The sequence below is a fragment of the Canis lupus genome, chromosome 18 (assembly GCF_011100685.1).
Source record: "Canis lupus familiaris isolate Mischka breed German Shepherd chromosome 18, alternate assembly UU_Cfam_GSD_1.0, whole genome shotgun sequence".
In the NCBI taxonomy this organism is placed as follows: domain Eukaryota; kingdom Metazoa; phylum Chordata; class Mammalia; order Carnivora; family Canidae; genus Canis; species Canis lupus.
Window position 1 is genome coordinate 13886416 of NC_049239.1, and position 14471 is coordinate 13900886.

A 14471-nucleotide genomic window follows, 5' to 3' on the forward strand; every position below is an offset into this window, starting at 1 on the left:
CATTAACAAATATATGTGTGTGTGTGTGTGCGCGCGCGCGCATGTGTTGAGGGGTGTCACACCTGGTTGAGATGTACTGGATTAAGCAAATGTTGCTTAGGACACAAAAAAACAAACTATAAAAAAAGTGGTCAGTTGGACGTAACCAAAATCAAACCCTCTGCTCTTAAATACACTACCAAGAAAATGAAAAGGCAGGCCACAGACTAGTATTTGTAAAATGTATACCTGATAAAGGATTTGTATCCAGAATATATAAGTAGCTCAAAACTAAGAAGGCAACCCACATTAAAAATGAATGAAAGATGAGAACAGAAACTTCTCAAAAGAAGATAACGAAAATAAGCACATGAGAAGATACTCAACATCATCGGAGAAATGCAAATAAAAGCCACGGTGAGATACCGCTTCACCACTGGAATGGCTAGAGTTAAAGATTGGTGACAGTAAGTGTTGACCAGGAGGTAGGACCACTGGAATTCACATACATTGCTGGTGGGAATATAAAACGGTAAGGTCACTTTGGAAAAACAGTTAGGCAGCATCTTATAAAATTAAACACGCACGTACCATGTCTCCGCTATCTGGCTGTTAAAATATTTACTTGAAAGGTAAATGGAAAACAAATCGTATATCCCCACGGGGGAATACCGCGCCGTCATAAAAAGGAGCAGACCACTGACACACAGTGACACGGGTGGATCGCAAGAGCAATAGGCTAAGGAAAAGGATCCAGATGCCACAACCACATACTATGTGATTCTACATGAAATTCTAGAAAAAGTAAAATGACATGACAGGAGCAGATCTGCTGTCTAGGCTGGGGGACGGAAGGAGCGAAGGATTAACCGCAAAGGAACGTGAAAGAACCTTTCCTGGAACACGTCTGTGGAAATGTTCTATATCCTGACTTGGTGCTGGTGATATACGTGGGTCAAAATCACATCGCACTGTACACGTAAGATGGACAAACTTTACTGTGCGTGAAGGATTCCTTAAGAAAGCTGATGTAACACGAAGCGGATGGGAGACTGCCTGGCTTTGAGGCTCTGAGTAGCTGGCAGTCAGGGAAGGCCTTGACAGGAGCCCTTGCAGGGACTTTCCAGCTTCTGTGGCTCGACACAAACATTAGCTTTGCACTAATGTGCACCAGCAGTTTCAAAACACAAAGACCGCTTGGAGATGTGAAGGTGATACCTACCACTAGTGCTCCTGCCTTCAGTCCAGGATCATACGGCACTCGAAAGCTTTCTGGGAGATTCAAATTCTGCAGGTTCTCAAGCTTTTGCTTAAGTTGTGAAATAACTGCAATTGTCAAAAGCGCACAAAAGTTACATGAGTTTGAGAAATAGCCGATATTACCTGTAACATTTCCTGAGGCCACATCTCTTTACCACGTTCTACCCATCTGGCCTGGTGTGGAGCAGGAGCACAGGGTGCAGGGTTCTGTCTTTGAGGAACCCACCATAAGAGATGGCAAGATAAGTCAGGCTTACTGTGGGGCATATGGCCGTGGATGCGTTCTACGGCAGAGCATAGAAGCTTTTGAGCCAGTCAGGTAGGGAAAGGATATTTTGAGGGTAATGCGAAGGCATGAATACTGTCATTTTCATCCCAACATGTGAAACTCTGAACTGCCATGTGGTTTGGGGAACGGACATGTAAATAACATACAAAATGCCATCCAGTGAGTGTTCTGTGTAAATGCTTTTCAAAAGAGGAAGTTAGATTACATGGAGACAACGTGATGGCCTCAAAATTTAACTTAAAATTTAATTCAAGAGTTCTTTAGAATTCTAAATTCTAAGGACTGAAGATATAGGGTGAAAATTACTTCCTGGATAACATATTAGAGGCCAGTACAAGTGTTTCCCTTTCTTACTTACAAGGCAAATAAAAGTAAGATGATTATTACCATTCTTAATTTTTAGCAGAAAGCATTATTGGTGTATCGGAAAAGAGTTAAGGAGAAAGTGGAAATTCAGAATATTTTCAAAAGTTTAAAATACTGTCTGAGTATGTTAATATGTGTCCATTAGGGGCCACAGTGCTGGAGGTAGGTATACAGAAATGAATAAGAAATATCCCCTGGTTTCAAGGCACATGTAGTTTACCAGACCAGAAAGATGTGTTAATGACCATAATAAAGTATCAAAACTCAAACCTATGGGAATACAGAGAAAGAGTGATTAATTTTCCTAGGGGCAGGAGCAGGATTTCTTAGGGGTAAGAAGATCATCTTAGAAATGACTTCTGAGAGAAGGTGTATATATGTATGTGTATAAGTACACTGACATATATAAATATATATGTAAATATACACAGATTTTTTAAATTAGCTTCTCAATAAAATTACATACATTGAAAGTGAGGAAGAAGGTAAATATTTGCAAATCACTACTCTCTGCGTGCAATTATTCTTAAAGCAATGCATCTTACATTGGCATAATGCTTTTAAAATTTTTCGAAGAATTGAATGTCTCTCATCATAAATTCATCATTGGTGTGTTTACATGTGTAATTCAAAAAAATATGAACCTGAGAAAGGAGAGCTTGAAATTTGCCTACTCCACTAAGACAGAAGATGAAAGAAATCTGCTCCTGGCTCCCTTTAGGGAGGCAAGACTCGCCTTCCTGAAGGAGAGGAGTCATCACAGGGCATCTGGAGAGCAAGGCCTTTGGGAAGCGAACCAAGAAAATACAGCCACTGTACCTTGGGAACTGACATCGTATTTTTCAGCAGAGAGCGATTTGATATCAATGGTGACCTTCTGTAGCATCTCAATCACTTGAACTTGTTGAGTGAAGTCGTGCAGCATGGCAGTGCCGCAGCCCCTTAGATAGGCTTCCAGAAGCACGGCAAACCTCTGCTGATAGTGCCTGGACTGGGCTATCTCGCTTCTCAAGAACCAAAACAAGAAATGACCAATTCTTTTGTTCTGGGGGGGCGGGTTGGGGGGAAGGAGAAGAAGAAGGGTGAAATCATGGTGACTAATGCTCTGTCAGTCAATTCTTGCTAACTGCTAGAATGTCACACTGTCACCAAAGTGTAAGTACTTACTCTTAAGCCACGCTTCAGCAGAAATCTGGCGAGGGCGCTGTCATGGTATGGTTCAAATTTCACAGCCTGAAAGGAAGAACATGTGGGCGCTTTGTAGGGTTGCATTTTGTGTTGGTTAATCAGGAAAAGGGAAATGGGTTTTATTGGGTCTTTATCTGGCTGGGGTGAGGAGAATCTTACCAGCCACTTAAGTCCACTTAAGTCCACCCTTTGTCTTCGAGGACCCTTTGGGCCAGAGTGAACCGCTTGCTTAAGGACTGGGATTAGAAGCCAGAACTCTTGACGCACCGTTATGTGCTTTTGATAACTTCAAAGGTGAAGCGGTAAGGCTTTAGCTCCCATTAAGGACTTACTTGATTTATTGGAAGGACACAGGGGACACACGGGGGTGGCCATAACAAAATCTACAAAAGCGGAATGTTGAAGAGGTTGTTGGAAAGAAAATGGACAGTGGAGATAAGAGTACACGTAAGGAAAAAAATATTTGTTAGATGTGAAGATCCTAAAGATCCCATGGCTCCCCTTTTGCTCAGGATGCGTGTTGGGCATCTCGCTGGCAGGTCACTGAGCTGCCTCAGGGGCCCTTACGCCCAGGCCTGGACCATCCCCACTGAGCGATTACTACCCCCTGCCCTGCTGCCGTGTATACAGAGCTTTTTGTCTGAAGAGTCTCTGATTTTAGATGCTCCTTTGGGTTTTGTAGTTTTCATATCACTTGGCTATCTCAGGGATACTGACTTGGGTGGCAGACAGCTCCATGACTGAAGAAAAGGCACTGATAAAATGTAAAAAAATAACTAAGAATGGTGGGTGTATGAATATCTGTTGTAACATTGTAACAATGTACATGTATCTGTTGTAACATTGCTCTGTCTTTGCAGTAAGTCTGCTAACAGCCACAAGACTGGCAAGTAAGAGGCATACAAAGTTATAGGGTGGATGTCACGTGTGTGCGTAAAGAGAGGCTTAAAATGAAAGGACTTAGAGCATATTCCTTTTATAAATAGAAATGGCCTATCTTCCCCCTCCTCCCAAAGACCCAAAGAAATTCCCATTCCACTTTATGTTTTCCGGCCCATGAGCTTCTTGGTACAATTTCCAGTTCTAACTCTGGTCTTCCAGTTGGGAAATGATTAGTACTGATATGATACTATGTCATTTATCCTCATGCTGTCAGAGGTGCTTCAGATGCTTGTGTGCCTGCAGCCGCCAGGAAGGTCTGAATTCTGAGAATGTGGTTATTAAGCCACGGTACTAACTTCAGAATCAGTTGTAAGTTTCTAGATCGAACGTGAGTCTTTTTGACCTTATTCGTGTTTCACTTCTATAAACACAGTGCAGATCTCAGCCAGGAGACCATTTTAATCAGGAATGAGTCATTCAGCCATAGCTGAAAACGTCCCAAGTAGTTTTACAAATGACGGCTCTTTTTCAAATTTATGACCACAAACGCAATGTTAGTATTACTTACTGACCTCTTTCGTTTAAAACATTTCCAAGAAGAACCCTATTTGCTTTCCAATTCTGCAGAATTCACTTGTGAGACTGAGAATGAAAAAAAGAATTCATCGGTGAATTAAATTTCATTAATTGTCCTTTGTGTTATGTCAGTATCTATCCTGGTGGGCAGAGAAAATAAATATGAGGTACAGTGAATAGATGAAGACAAAGGTCAAGTGTAATGTTTCAAGTATCTGCCTGATGAGAAGGTGAAGATTCAGAGTTAAGGGTGAGAATATCCAAAATGCTCATCAGAAAACTCTGAGGCCTTCCTCTAACGATAGATCATGATTTGACAGTTTAGTGTCTGACACTTAGCCTAAGTCCTAAAGATGTCAGATCAAATGTCACTTACTCAGAACCGTCCCTGGTTTCTTCCAGCTAAATGAAGTATCCCCAGGACCCCTGCCAATTGTTTTCATAATACTCTGCAGTTTCTCCCAAAGCATGTGCACAATTTGTTATTAAATATCTGTTTGCATGTGTATGCAGCTCACTGTCAATCTTCTCCATGGCACCACAAGCTATGGGGGGCGGGGGGGGGGGCAGAGACGGGCTCTGTTGTGAACACTGCTCTATATCTAGCATCTAGAAAGGGGTTGGGGGGGGGAAGCGCTCAGTACGTGTTGTTGAATTAATGAAGGGACATGTCTGCGCTCTAAAATAAACATTTCTCTTCCAATTCCTTTACTTCCTCTTCCTTGGTAAGCAGCACAATACGATCTGGGAACTGCTGTGGTGTGCAGAACTGTGCCCCTTTTTTCTTCAACTTCCTAGGTAAACCTTAGGCAAATCACTTGGCCCCTCTGGACCACAGGCAAAGAAAGGCATGAGAACCAGAGTGGAAATCCTGGACCGGACCTGTCCAAAGAGAGGGGCTTTCGAGGCGCCACCCCAGACACGACGTGTTATCCTACGGATTGTGATAAGCGTGATCAGAGAGGGTGACCTTTGCTCTCCAGGATACACTATCCTGACCCTGGAGTGATGCAGGATATTGGAGGCGGTGAAAAGAGCAGGGCCTGGAGGCAGACCTCCTGGGGTTGGTTTCTGCTCTGATGCTTTCAAAGTATGTGACCTGGAGCACGTTACTTAGACTCTCCGGGGCTCTGTTTCCTTGCACATAACACGCAAACGTTAATTTGACCTCCCTCATAGTTGTTGGGAGAGTTCAGTGTGAGAATACAGGAAAAACACGCAAATGACTTGGAGCCTTGGAGTCTGGGCACAAGGGAGGTACAATAAATCGCATCTGTCTCTCACTCGGTAAATGAGAACAAGGTTCTCCTGTGGGGCCAGTTTGCCTAAAAAGCAAAATTACTTAGGTCTTCAAAATGCTTACTGGCAACCCCTCCAAGTGAGTAAAAAAAAAAAAAAAAAAGTCAATGGGACAGTTTACTACCTTTTGTGACGTCGCTTCATCAGGTCTGTGACTGATTGTGACACTGCGGACAAAGGGCATTTGGCAACTGAGTGGGGTGCGCCCGTGTACATGCAAATAAACCCTCTGAGGAGAGTGCTCCGGGGAGCACGCCAGCATCCCCTACCTGGACCAGCTGCAGCAGGTAATGCAGGACATCATCGTCCTCCAAGCTCTCCAGTTTCTGAACTGCGATGGCTCTGACGTTCTCATCCGAAAAGTTGCAGTCCAGGAGTTGCATGGTTAAGCCCACGTCCAAAGCGCTTTGGTCCCAGACCTCCCGTCTGGCCAACAGCTGGTATGTTTTGGCCACGATCTCTTGCTGTCCCCATTTTACGGAGCTAAACAGCTTAGGATAGGCCTTTGGATGCTTGAGACTTTCGTATCGAAAATGCCAGAGCAATTCCTTGTCCTCGGCCGTGAGAGGGTTAAGGGGATCCGTGGCTATGATCGCCTCCAGCTGCTTGCGAAGCTGGTTGGGCATTTCTGCTCGAACCCGGTCCCCTTCGGGGTCAGGGGTGGGCCGATGCTTGGGCAAGGCTATGGGGTGACAGTAATTGTCCAGAAGAATGGAGATGGACATGGAGTTCTCCTTGTCGGGGTTGGTGGCCGACGTGAGCTTGTCGGCGTTGAAGCTGCCCTGGTCCTCGCCCTTTCCGGAGATCTGCCACATGTGGAGCACGTACTCCCCGCGGCGCAGCAGGAAGCGGTGGTCTATCAGCAGCAGGTTCACGTAGTAGAGGAGCTGGGCTTTGCCCCTGGCCTCGGACCCGGCGCCGGGCGCGTCGGCCGAGGCCTTGGCGGACAGCGTGGGGGCCTTGCTGCAGTAGACCTGCAGGTTCAGGAGGGCCCCTCGCGGCAGGTCCTTGATCTTGATGCTGAACTCCAGCCACACGTTCCAGAGCACCTCCTCCGTGAAGAGCTTGGGGCTGGTTCTCCTCTGGCAGAGGACCTGCTGCCCGTGCTGGATGTTGGCCTCCACGAAGACGGTGAGGTCGGCGTTGCGGGGCAGCACGGGGATGTCGATGCCTCGGATTTTGACCCTGAACCTGCGGTCGCAGTCCCACAGGGACACGGTGAACACGCTCTCGTGGTCCTTGCCGTGGATGGTGAGCTGCTCGTGGTAGCCGGTGACCCCCGTGCAGTCATCCACGAGCGGCCACTCCTCCTTCCTCACCTCGTCCAGGGCCGGGTCCGGAGGCGCGTCGAGCACCAGGTGGATCTCCTCTCCGTTCTTGAGGCACTGCCTCACCCACTGGAAGTTCTGGAGGGGCGTGTCCCCCACCAGGTACTCGTCGCGGCCGCACACGCGCAGCACGAAGTCCCGCTCGCTCTGGCCCTCGGGGATGCCCATCAGGGCCTTCTTCTTGGCCATCTTGGCGAAGAAGCTCCGGAGGATGGCGCCCGGGGTGTCGTCGGCCGACACCTTGACCGTCTGGCTGGTGGTGCCGCGGTGGATGACGATGAAGACGCAGTTGTTGGGGATCCTCTTCCGCAGGTAGTCGGGCAGGGGCTTGGACGTCACCCACGGGTGCATGGCGTAGAGCTCGGGGTCGCGGCCGGCCACCTCCAGCATGCGCGGCGTGACCAGGCGGCGGCGCGTGAACTCGAGCTCGTTGTCGTGCACGTTGCTGAGGTCGGTGACGTCGTAGCCGATGAGCGCCGTGAGCTGCCGCTGGAAGGCGAGCGTGGCGGCCGAGGGCGCGCGCCGCTGCACCACGTGGATCTGGCCGGGGCTCCGGTGCAGCAGCTGCCAGTAGCGCAGGCAGTCGAGCGTCTGCACCACCTGGTACCGGTCGTAGATCTCGTACCACTGGCCCTTCTTCTGGTAGAGCAGCACGAAGTGGTCGGGCCCGAGGCGCTGGTAGAAGTCGGCCGCCGCGCTCGTCTCCAGCGCGCGCAGCCACACCTGCGCCTTCATCTGCTCCACGTTGCCGTGGCCCGCCACGTGCAGCAGCGCCGTCTCGGGGGCCTTGCTGCTGCGCTGGCTGGTGGGCAGCACGAACTCGATGGGGATGAGCTCCATGGACGGCAGGCCGGCCGCCGGGCCGCGCGCCTTCATCCTCCGGCGCCGGCGGCGGTGGTCCTCCCTCAGCACCACCCGCGGCTCACGGCCCTGCGGCTCCATGGCCCGCGCCACCTGCGGGCGACAGCAAGGGCTGCGTCACGCGGGGCTCGGCGCTGGCGCCTGCCCCGGGGCGGGAGAGAGCCCGGAGGGGGGCACGCGGGTGGGGGTGGGGGTGGGGTGGGGTGGGGAGCGGGGCCCACGAGGGCTGGTCCCGGGGTGGGAGCGGGGTACGGGGGGGGGGTCGGGAGCGGGGTACCCGGGGATGGGGAGCGGGGCCCACTAGGACTGATCCCGGGGGGTCGGGAGCGGGGTACCGGGGGGTCGGGAATGGGGGCCCATGAGGGCTGATCCCGGAGAGATGGGTATGGGGTACTGGAGGGTCGGGAGCGGGGAACCGGGGGGTCAGGAATGGGGGCCCACGAGAGCTGATCCCGCTGCTCAGTGTCTGGGTGCCTTCAGCTGTTGAAGTAATCTCAGCACCTGTCCCCCCCCGCCCCCCCTCCAGGGGTCAGCCGGGGTTAGGAAAACCTCAGAGGGTGGAGGTGAGGCTCAAATAAAGTAATATCCTTGTTCGGTATGGGCGACAGGTATATGGGGGGTCATTCATCATATCCCTTCATTATATCTGAAGGTTTGATTTTTTTAAAAAAAGATTATATTTATTTATTCATGAGAGACCGAGAAAGAGAGAGAGAAAGAGGCAGAGACACAGGCAGAGGGAGAAGCAGGCTCCACGCAAGGAGCCCGATGTGGGACTCGATCCCGGATCCTGGGATCACGCCCTGGGCAGAAGGCAGGCGCTCAACTGCTGAGCCACCCAGGCATCTCTAAAGGCTTAATTAAAGAGAGAGAGAGAGAGAGAGAGAGAGAGATAGATGTGAAGCACTCATCTCTACAGTCCCTAACGGGTTATAATGGCTTAAAGTTGGTCATCGTTCTTCAGCACACTGGAATGAATAAATGAGCAAGATCGTGCAGTTAAAGGACAGAGTTCCAATCTACAAGTTGCACCATGAGATGTTGAAACCACCCCACTTTGAAAAACAGGCCTTCGACTTGTTTCATCTTTGTTCAGTCTTACACTTCTCCTTGGGACCCAGACACCTCACCCAACCACGCTTCACATTCTCGATTTTTCAAACTGTCTGGATCAGGTTTCTCCTCCCTAGCCAACTTCCTGTCTTTTCTTTTCTTTTTTTTTTAAGGATTTTATTATTTATTCATGAGAGACTCAGAGAGAGAGGCAGAGACACAGGCAGAGGGAGAAGCAGGCTCCTTGTGGGGAGCCTGATGCAGGACTCAATCCCAGGACCCCGGGATCACAACCTGGGCCGAAGACAGACACTCAACCACTGAGCCACCCAGGTGCCCCCTCTTTTCATTTTTTCCTTTCTGGTTAGGAAAGGTAGTAATTTCATTTGATAATATTTAAAAAATGCCACAGTCGGTGAAGCTGCAAGCAAGAACATTGGCAGATATTTACGTTTTGGGATTGTGAAATGTGTACACATTCCGGCTGTCGTTGCCACATTAAGGCAGTATCTTAGAGGAGTCCCCCTGGGCTGTACTCTTCTAGTATGAACATTCAGATATTTTTGACTTTGCACCAATTCATTCTATCTGCTCTGCCTTCGGTAGTGGAGAAGCCACAGGATGGAAGGAAGGATTTCTGGACTCCAGAGACCTGCTATTTGGACCCAATCGATTATTTAACTTCTTTTTTTTTGCCCTCATATTTTTCATCTCTATAATGAGAATTCATAACTGTATTCTCATCAGCTCACTCTTTCCTCAAATCTTTAATAAGTACCTACCCTTCATAGAGCAGTTCAGTTAAAATGTGACAGGATGCCATAGGAAACCCTTCAAATAAATACTAAAAATATTAAAATTGAAATACAAACGAGGCGCTTTAATATTTAGTCTCAGTACATGGTAAGATATATTCTAAAGAAGAACCAAACCTTGATATAAAAATAAATGTTTCAGCGATCCCTGGGTGGCGCAGTGGTTTGGCGCCTGCCTTTGGCCCAGGGCGCGATCCTGGAGACCCGGGATCGAATCCCACATCGGGCTCCCGGTGCATGGAGCCTGCTTCTCCCTCTGCCTATGTCTTTGCCTCTCTCTCTCTCTCTCTCTGTGACTATCATAAATAAATAAATAAATAAAAATAAAAAAAAATATTAAAAAAAATAAACGTTTCAGAGGCTATCATTTACTCTCTGAAATGACTAATGTTAGCGAGACTCATGACTACTTATTTCCTTAATAGCAGACCATTTGATATACACCAAAAAGGAGAGTTTGATTAAAAGATAAGAAAGACAAGTTTCATTAGATCCAAACTTCCATTCGAATCTTGACCTAAACTTACTTTTAAAGTCAATATTCCCTCTCTTAAAATGTTATGAAGTTGTATTTAGTAAAGACATGAAATCAACTGTCCCAAAGGACTCTCCCCTGCAGCTGTTAATTCACTGTTTGGTCTGTGGCTACACTGTAGAATAACTGCCAAAGAAGAGAACTGTAAGATGCATTTATATTGACACCAAGTTGGACTAAAATAGGTCCAAGTTTAGGCAAAGTACAAGTACACAGCAACAACTTCTGCCTCAGTGATCCCAAGCCATCTCCCAAGCTACAAGACGCAGAAGAAAACGGACCGGCTAAATACTCACTGCTTTCCTTCATGGCCGTGCCTAAGCAGCTCTCTCCTCTTAAGAGAAGGCGTCAGGAACACTGGTAAGCCCAATAAGCACTAAACATGCATTTGGAAGAAGGTGAAGCCGGGCTGGCATAAGCTCCTGTGCCCTCCCTCTTCCTCCCAAACAAAAACAAAAACAAAAAGGACAGATGCACCTGCAGAGCTTTTGCCGGGGCCTTGTGGATATCCACACGTATGGGCTGCGCTAGACAATGAAACAGAGACATTCAGTGGTGGTTATCATCTCAAGAAGCAACAACCATTCCAGATAAAAATATTCTAGCTGAGACGGAAGTGTCACTATTTCGAGTCAGACCCAACAAAGGGGATAAAAAAAAAAAAAAATAGAAGGAAGTAATACCTGATAAAGCAGCGGAGGTGATGATGCTGAAGGATCATTTGTTTAATTTTTGAAAACAAAACAAATTCGAATCTACCCAGTGTAGCCTCTAAACTCTTCCGCTTTTCTGGGTCTCCCTTCGTATCCAGATGCAGAGGAAGTGTTGCAGTTACCAGGAAGGAAGTTTTAACCAAGTTGATTATACGTGTGATTGCTCATTTTAAAAGTGTCAGAAATGCATTTCCTGTTATAGCACAGAGTGAAGCACCAGAGTGAAGTGTTTACCATATATATATTCTGCTCTTTGAGTGAACTTTTTTAAAAGGGGAGAGACTGAAACAAATTAAAATACACATTCGTAAGACATAAACACACGAGACGTACTTTTTCTAGGCTAGTTCTTAGAAGAAAAGGCCTAACAACCACAATATTAGAGAAACATCCTGGTAGGAAGATTTCAAGAGGCAAATGAAACCCATTAATTCTGCAAAACTCATTTAATTAATTAATTAATTAATTAACCTTTCTTCGTGGGAATTCAAATGCACCCTTGTTCAAATGCTGTAACTGAGGGATGGAAGGAGAGAAACCTAGTGATCCAGGGGCCTGAGTTACCAAGCTGAACATTTTCAAAGACGAGGTCTGGGAGCTTGCTTCCTTACCTTGTTGAGACATTTCTCTATATTTTCAGAGCGTTCAGGGTCTGAGATATCACTGTTGTGTGTGTGTGTGTGTGCGTGCACGAGGGTGCACCCATGAGTGCTGTAGGGTGAGACTTACTGTGAGCAGTGATCGGCTGCAGAAAAAAATAGAAGGTTCCTCAGTGTCATGGGAAAATTGTAGCTCTGAGCACTGTCACACCATGAGATAGTCACTGAGAGATGGCTCCTTAGTCCCATGGGGGTAGAGAATCCATTGAAAAGCCATCCTAAATAACGTTTAGAGCAGTTCGGTATTTTCCAGGTGACCTCAATTCCTTCTAGAACCCCCAAGCCCACTCAGATCCTGAGCCAGTTCCTCTCTTCTTCATCCTCAGGGTTTCCCATATGGGGGTTCATCCCCAGTCTGGGCTCTCATGGACTCCAGCTGAGCCCCAGGAACAACAGGTAGGATGGCGCTAGCCTCACAGCTTTCTTGGACACATATAATTGAGAGATTCTCTGCGTTACTTTGACATCAAGATAAATCGTTGTTGATCTGATCTATCTCATTTCACAAAGATCCTCTGGGTCTTAGCTTTCTGCAAAAAGTTCCTTTTCTTCCTTTTTAAAGGAAGATTTTATTAATTTATTTATGAGAGACACAGAGAGAGAGGCAGAGACACAGGCAGAGGGAGAAGCAGGCTCCCTTTCGGGGGAGCTGGATGTGGGACTCGATCCCAGGACTCCAGGATCATGCCCTGAGCCAAAGGCAGATGCTCAACCACTAAGGCACCCAGGTGCCCCACTGCAAATAGTTTCTATCAGTAGTCAAATAGTACCTATAGTCGTTGACAGCAGTAGGTAAATCATTTGATTCAGACTGCCTTCCAAATACTTGGAAGGGCCTCATCAGCTTCCCAAGGTATATTCCTTCGTAGGAAGAGTCCCTTAGGAGGCTGGCAGATTTAGAAGTGTCAGAGTTGGCGCTCTTGGTTGATTCTGAATGAGGGCCCAAGGAACCGTGCTGGAGGAGCTTGCCAAGCTGTGCTTCACCCAGAGTGTGGAAGGGGAGGCTAGTGGGGGGAGGTGAGCTGGCCACAGAGGGACCACGAGCTTGGTTCACTCTGTTCCCAGACCATTGAACAGATTTCTCCATAGCCCTGGCTCATTCACACTCAGGGGGCCACATCCCAACCTGGTATCTCCCCCCTGCCACGTTATTCCAAAATGCTAGATGCTGGCTTTCGGGTCTCCTTGCCACTGAAAGAACCGCTCAGCTAAGTCCTATTATGCAAATATTGTCTGTTCTATGACTAAACTTGCAAACAGTTCAGGCTTTATTGGTGGTTTGAGATTAAAAATACCCTGCCCTTCCCCAAATCCTAATATAGCCACTAAAATTTGACTATATGTCATATGCGTTCCAAGGCAGAAGTCATGGTCAATGTCTCCTTCCTTTCGGTGGATACTTCCTCCTTGCAGAGGAATCATTTACTAGTTAGGGCCTCTTTCATCCTCAGAAAACCCCTAGGCTTCATCATTAACCTACTTTTTTGGTATGTGTCTCTTTTCATCTTTCTCTCCCCTGTGATTCTCCTGTGAATCTCCATGCATCTAGCACCATGTTTTACAGACAGTCGACATACATGACCTTCTGTATGTCACTTCCAAGCATCGCAGGAATGACAAGCAAGAAGAGCTGAGACAATAACACAGTAAGATCGATCAGTGGTCAATAAAATAGATTGAGACATGCAGTATGATAGTATGTATAGGTCAGATTGTTTAAGTACATTATATCATGTTTGTTATAAAAATACAACATTTTGAGAGAGGGGGTCACCTTGGGTGGGATTTTAAAAAAATTTTAATATGCAGAGGGAGGCCTAGGATTTAAGGGAGGAGGAGGAGTCATAGGGAAAGGTTTCTAAGCCTTAGAGTATCTGGGGGACAGTGAACAGATCCGTTTGCGGAAATGGAGGGATTATGAAAGACAGCAGTGGGAGGTACGGAGGTTCGGGAAAGACACGGGAAGACTGGCATGTGCTTCCCAAACTTATTTCATGTCCCAGCACATGTGAATAGCAACAACATTTGTATGGTGCACTGGGTACGATGGACTGAATATTCCTGTCCAACCCTCCAATTCATACATGGAAATCTTATCCTCTAATGTAGCAGTATTAGGTGGGGACTTTGAGGATCTGTGTCTTTGTAAAAGGAACCCCACACAGCTCTCTGGCCCTCTTTCTGCCATGTGAAGGCACAAGAGAATATGGCAACCTGGAAGAGGGCCCTCACTAGAACCTGACCCTCAGGTACCCTGATCTTGGACGCCTAGCGAGAAATACATGTCGGTTGTTTATAAGCCACCCCGTCTACAGTATTTTGTTATAGCAGCTCAAAGTGACTATGTCACTAAGGTCAAGCCAAGAGGCTCCTCAAAGCACAAGACAATGCCTGCCTCCCAAGGCCCTAAACCCTTTTGGGGCACACTCTTTGGCAAGCTCTGTGGTTGGTGGTGGTTGTTCCTGGTCGGGGCAGCTATCTGATGTAGACATGTGGGTATCTCTTTGGCTTGAGAAAGCACTAGAATCCATCTTTTCACATTTTTTAGTGTAGCCTCAGATGGCAGATACAATGTGAACAAAACTGCAAAAAGTCATTTTAACCCAGCAATGGACCATACTTTTATACCTTGCTTTGATGTCTGGGCACATGTACGAATCTTTGTGAA

General features: G+C 47.3%; 1 protein-coding gene across 3 annotated transcripts in view; it reads right to left on the reverse strand.

Annotated features, from left to right (window-relative positions):
- The window catches only part of PIK3CG (phosphatidylinositol-4,5-bisphosphate 3-kinase catalytic subunit gamma), a 35095-nt gene extending 23829 nt beyond the window's left edge, over nucleotides 1-11266 (reverse strand). The window contains exons 1-5 of one of the 3 annotated variants that reach the window (XM_038562715.1): nucleotides 11115-11266; nucleotides 6109-8121; nucleotides 3062-3127; nucleotides 2714-2939; nucleotides 1202-1305 (exon numbers count right to left, since the gene is read on the reverse strand). In XM_038562715.1, coding sequence (XP_038418643.1) covers nucleotides 1202-1305; nucleotides 2714-2939; nucleotides 3062-3127; nucleotides 6109-8109 — 2397 coding nt within the window. In that variant the 5' untranslated portion in view covers nucleotides 8110-8121; nucleotides 11115-11266. Of the gene's footprint in view, nucleotides 1-1201; nucleotides 1306-2713; nucleotides 2940-3061; nucleotides 3128-6108; nucleotides 8122-10727; nucleotides 11094-11114 lie in introns of those variants that run through there. The other 2 variants (XM_038562714.1, XM_038562716.1) reach the window with 2 other exon arrangements.
- Nucleotides 11267-14471: the final 3205 nt, after the last annotated feature.